The sequence below is a fragment of the Meles meles genome, chromosome 15, assembly GCF_922984935.1.
Source record: "Meles meles chromosome 15, mMelMel3.1 paternal haplotype, whole genome shotgun sequence".
In the NCBI taxonomy this organism is placed as follows: Eukaryota; Metazoa; Chordata; class Mammalia; order Carnivora; family Mustelidae; genus Meles; species Meles meles.
The window spans coordinates 38,661,018-38,667,017 of NC_060080.1; the positions used below are offsets into that span (position 1 = coordinate 38,661,018).

Here is a 6,000-nt window from a genome sequence, read left to right on the forward strand (position 1 = left end):
ATATACATTTAGTCTGCCTTTTTTGAAACAACATCATGGCAAAGAAGAGGTTCAAATAGAAAAACATTCTTTAAGTATTCTTAACTGAGAGAAATTAGAATCCCATAATTACATTGAATGAGGTTTATCATCTGCAACAGCTCCCTCACCCCCAGGAGAAGGCATAAAAGAGTTCAATTTTTAAAACTTGCTTGTTTTCTTTGTAATTTCCATTCAGCCTACTTTCCGATAGATAGATAGATAGATAAGAAACAGTACAGATATGGTATATTGCTAAAGAAAGGGACCATCAGGCCACAGACATAAGTAAATATACCCTTCTCTAGGATTTTAGATCTCGCCTAAGGAAACACTTTCTGTCAGGGAAGCCCTAGACTTTCCACAACTGCTGGGAAAAGCGTGACGCTTCAGCAGCTGACCGAGGGCTCGGTTCCCCCTCAGTGAGAAGGGTTTTTGTACAGTGACACCATGGGGAGCTATCACTGTGGTGGACGTTCGGCGCAGGGACCAAGGTGGAAATCAAACGTGAGTAAAATCCAAATCTTCCTTCCTCAGTTGTCTGTATCTTGTGGTCCTCATGCCTGGGAAGGGATCTATAGAAGCTGACTCTTTGAAACCAGGCCCTGACATTCTCTGGGGCAAAGATAAAATCTGTAAACAAACTGGAAAATTGATTGCATGTTTTTCTATGAAGAACAAAATTCAGTGAGTGAGTGAGAATAACTCATCTAAGTGATAGTTTCAGAAATTTATTGGCAAGCACAATTACATATTCTCAAGAGAGCCTTGCTTGATTGTCAGAAAAGGAAACTCAGTTTTTGTATAGGAGGGAAGTTAGGAGGAATTACTGTGTGTACACGTTCAGCCAGGGGACCAAGCTGGAGATAAAACGTAAGTATTTTTTTCAACCGGTTCTTCACTGTTTCTAATTGGTTTGTTGCTTTTTTTTTTTTTCTTTTTCATGTGTTTTAATTACTTACAAGTCAGGGATAAAACAAATTTCATTCCCAGATTAGGTACAGGGGAGGGAAAATTGTTCCACTGGAGGCTAGCTGAGGACTGATTTTTAAGATTTCCAAATCAAAATAGGGTAATGGGGAGAGAGGCTTGCTACCTTTTCACGGCGGGTTTTTGTACAGAGGGAGGTTAAGGGAAATCACTGTGGTTCACTTTCGGCCAAGGGACCAGACTAGACATCAAACGTAAGTACATTTTTCCTCAATTCTTTGTGAGGTTTTTGTCCTGTTGCATCATTTGTTCAAGTTTGTGACATTTTGGTAAAATGAGCTGTTCCTGGTGACCCAAAAGTAAAATAGCAGAAAACTAGAAAATAGCCAACTTTTCAGCCAAGCAAACTGTTGAGATTGTGATGAAAATTGGCTTTGTGGGGGAGAATGGAAGAGAAAGAGCTGGATTTTTCTCTGCATTGGCCTTTCTTCTATGATGGGTGTCAGAAGGAGGTTTTTGATAAGGGGTAAGCGTCAGAGCCCTCACTGTGGCTCACGTTCGGCCAGGGGACCAAGGTGGAGATCAAACGTAAGTACACTTTTCTAGTCCTTTTCCTTGTTGAGTTGTGAAATCTGGGGGTTTTCATGTGTGGGGTATGAGTTGAGGCCAATTCCGAAGAGAGTGGGATTTTTCCGAAAATCAGATGAGTAAGGTACTGAAAATCAATTTGTCTCAACAAAGAGCGAGGAGCTAGTTAGTTGACGTGGCATCTAAATTGCCAGATTTTTGCTCTATCCATCAACCTAATGAGCTTAGCAGCAAATAGAGGTTTTTGCTGAGGGGAAAGTAATTAAATGAATACAGTGGGACAGCTTTGGCCCAGGGACACGTCTGGAGATTAAACGTAAGTAATTTTTCTCTATTGCTTTTTGAAATTTAGGTCTAAATGCCCGTACTGACTTTTAGAGGCTTAAGGTTGAATTTTGTGCAGATGAGTATATGAGACCATTTCAAATTTATCGTCAGTTTCCAAAGTTAAACTCAGCTGCCGAAATGGATTTGTAGGCAAAAAGATTAATTTAAGCTAAACTGCAAGATTCAAAAGGGAAAAAATTAGCAAAGTATGAAAAAGAATCTTTGGCACCCAAGAGAAAAAGCAAACTCATTTTTGTTGAGTTTTGCCAAATGTTATGTTGATTTTTGCTCGTTATGTGTAATACAGAAGAGAAATGTCTTAGTCTATTTTCTCTCCTCTGATAAATTATTTTATAAGATAACAAATCAATCGAATGTGTGAAAAGTCAGTAAAAAGTTAGAAAAGTACCCTTGTTTGCTGTGTAGAAGATACAAACGGTTTAAGAACCAGCAGCAATGTCATCTTTAGAGTCTAAAATGAGTGATAAAATGAGTGATAGAATTTCAATATTCAGAAATTCTACAGAGATTCTATATCTTGAGAGGTACCGCCTTTTTCAAAATCCAATTTCTACATTAGACTAACGGTGAAATGATTTCTTATCATATATGGTGAAAAGATGGTGGTCGCCAAAATCGGTTTTTAAGAAATTCGTTTAAATGAAGGAAAATAAAATAATTGCATGTTTTAAATGCCTATGGACTTGTAGAAAAATACTAAATAGCTTTTAGTTTGTTTGTTTTTTTTTATTATCTTTTATTTCCCTCGTTACTACGTGGCCATCTTTTAATACCACTGAAGAGGCCACAGCATGGCTTGCGTGGTCTGTAGACATCGTGGCGGTCTTCTGTCATGACTGAATGACTTTTGTGACCTGGCCACAGAGCCCATGTGGCAGTGCGCCTACCGGCTAAGCGCCACGGCCTCTTCCACTCCGCTGTGGCGGCTTTTCCGACACAGTGATACAAGTCAAGGCGCTAACAGAAGAGAATAGAAATGTGGTGGGCTCTGAGATCACATAGAAAAAATAGGGAGAAGTGTGATTTATCAGAGATTTCAGAACTAAAATTCACATTCATTACTATATCCTTCATAATGAAATTTTTTTGTAAAAAACTTAAAGCTACTATTTTTTTCAACAACATGTAACCATTTCAATCTCCTCTCATCAAATGTATTTAAATAACAAAAGTGCAATCTAAAAGAAAGAAATATATGTAACTCCTTCAGGGCAAAATCCCTTCCAGCAAAAATTTAATTTAAGGCCATCTGGCCACTCTGGTTTTGACCTATCAGCTTTTTACTGAGTTCACATTAAACCACCGTTAGAGAAAAGATAAATTTGTGACATGTTTTTAATTTTCAAAAATGTAATAGCTTGGGAAGGATTATATTTTCATTGCACAAAATATCTAATCATACACAAATGCTGTTAATAAAAACTTAATATAAACATATTTCCTAATACCTTCCTTCTGTGAAAGAAAATTAATCTGGGTATTTTAATCCCATATCTTCTAAAAAGTTTAGTATTGTTGTTTAGTAATTTAGTAATTGTTGTTTACTTCAGCTGATTTCAGAAGTGATGCATAAGAAAGATTATTTTTGGTCTGCTACAAGTAAACAGGAAATTTTAGGGCTGTTTTAAAACTCTGAAAACTCCTTTAGAGCTATTTAAACTATGTAATTTGAAACTGTTTTTAAAACTGTCTTAGAGCCTTTAAAAACTCTTTTACAAATTTTAAACTCCATGGAAAGCAAATAAAATGTCTTATAAGAGTTTCCATGTCAAATGTACTAATTGTTTAATATTTTAAGGCAGGATGGATATTTTCAAGGTGTCAAGGATTCATCCAGATAGGAGTATTTTCATAGAATATGTCCCTCCTTTTTTTCTAGAATGCATATTATTTTGCTGCCAAAGCTATTTTATAAAATTCTCTGAAAAAAAAATCAGTAATGAAGGTTAAAAGAGAAAAAAAATCAAAATATAAAAAGTTTAGCATCTTATGTTGAAGTGCTTGGTTAATGGAGGTTAACTTTACACAAAGCTGCTCACTTATCAGCGGAGTTCTTCCACCGGGGCTTCTGGATGTGTTACTGTAGCTCTTGCTCTCCAACTAGAGGGCCTCTGTGCCCACAGCGGGGATTTCCAGGAGGCCATCTGGCAGCTGCTCACGGTCAGAATTGAAGCTAGCCGGTTCCTTGTAGGCAGGTGGCGAAAGTTACCGTTGACCCCCTGGTCTGGTCTGTTATCTCCCCACATGATGACAGCCTTCAGCCCAGGACTCTGCCTTCCTTCAAGGTCTCTGTGAGAGGCAGGAGAGTTGCTGGCCTCATCACAGACGGTGACGGGGCTGCACCCCAACCCAGTCACAGACTCAGGGCTTGGAGCCACTCTACAGGGTGGGTTTGGCCCTAACACCCTCAGAGAAAACCCAAGGAGGGGCATGGCAGCTTGCTCTCGCTGCACACTTCTGGGAGAGGCGTGGGGGAAATGATCTGTGTCAGAGGGTGTCCAAGACCTGTTCTCACTTCTCAACTCTGAGGGGCTCAGATGAAATGGCCTTTGTGTCTCTACCTGAACCATTCGTGTTTACTGCAGGAGGCAGTAAGGTGAAGTCAGAAAGGTGAGGTCAGAAAAGTCAAAAGCCCTCAAAATGGCTGCAAAGATTCAAACAAAACAATTTAAAACTTTCTTAAGAGGGGGAGCTGGTATGTCTGCTTCCTGGCATCCCTCATGGCTACCCAGGGTAAGCTGCTCTGTCTGTCCCTTCCGGGCTCTGGGACTGCCCACTAACAACAGACACAAGTGGGTAACTTCCCTGTTACTCAGAGACCATTCTCTGTGCTTCCTTCATTAGGGAATGATGCCCAGCCATCCGTCTTTTTGTTCCAACCATCTCCGGAGCAGTTACACACCGGCAGCGCCTCTGTCGTGTGCTTGCTGAACAGCTTCTACCCCAGAGACATCAAAGTCACATGGAAGGTTGATGGTGTTACCAAAACCGCAGACGTCCAGGAAAGTGTCACAGAACAGGACAGCAAGGACAGCACCTACAGCCTCAGCAGCACCTTGACGATGCCCAGTACGGAGTACCTAAGTCATGAGAAGTACTCCTGTGAGGTCACTCACAAGAGCCTGTCCTCCCCTCTTATCAAGAGCTTCCAAAGGAGCCAGTGCTAGTGAGTGGCCTAGCAGCCCCCAGCACCTGCCCCTCAGTCCCAGCCTCCCTGCCTCCTCCGTCAGGCCTCTGGTCTTTCCATCAGAGACCCACCCCTGTTGCAGGCCCCTCTCCCCACCTTACTACCTCCCCCTTTGGCTTTAATCATGCTAATAATATTTGGGGGGAACGAATAAATAAAGTGAATCTTTGCACCTGTGATTTCCCTGTTCTTCCTGATTTAATGGTTGCTATACATTGGTGTTTTTTTTTTCAATTACCCAGTTTATCTTCTAAGAAAATAATATTGAGTTGCTATAAAATACAGCATCATGTATAAAAGTCCTCATCCCCCATTCTACCCTACCCTACAGCCTTCGACAAGACACTCCTCTGTGAAAGCCATAAGCCACCTGTCTTCACATCCCACTCCCCTGGGCCATGGCATAAACGGCCTGCTTTCTCATTTTACCCTTCTCCGGAGGCCCTCTGTGGCCTTTGAAGGGTGACAGTCCTTACGGTCACATATTTTTTGATCCAGCTGAACTTACCAGGAGAATTTACCAAAAGCAAATTTTTCAAAAGAAAGAAACATCTCTCAAGAGTCATTCGCTGTAACATTACATAAAATCACAAGGCCGTGAAAATGGTCTAAATGAACAAGCAATAAGGAAATGTTAAATTCCATTATGGCCTTTCAACTTAATGGAATATGTCTCTATCAGCCAAAGACCACACTGAGCACTTTATACAAACCTAATTTAAGCCTCACTACACTGCAAAGCTAAAAATGTTCATTAAAATGTTGGGCAAGTCCTAGAAGGCTGAGAGAGTTCCATACAATATAACCTAGCCATCCCACTCCTAGGTGACTGTGTCTCTGTCCACCAAAAAAACCCATGTAAAAACTTCCAGAGCTGCCTCATTTATAAAAGAAATAATCCACATGCTGACCAATAATAGAATGGATCA

The 6,000-nt window shown here is 40.5% G+C and overlaps 1 gene segment (V, D, J or C); it reads left to right on the forward strand.

Moving 5' to 3' along the window:
* Nucleotides 1–5,250, forward strand: part of LOC123925796 — a 289,134-nt gene extending 283,884 nt beyond the window's left edge. The window contains 2 exon segments of the V gene segment in view: nt 854–891; nt 4,729–5,250. Of these exon segments, the coding sequence occupies nt 854–891; nt 4,729–5,051 (361 nt within the window).
* The last annotated feature ends 750 nt before the right edge of the window (nt 5,251–6,000 follow it).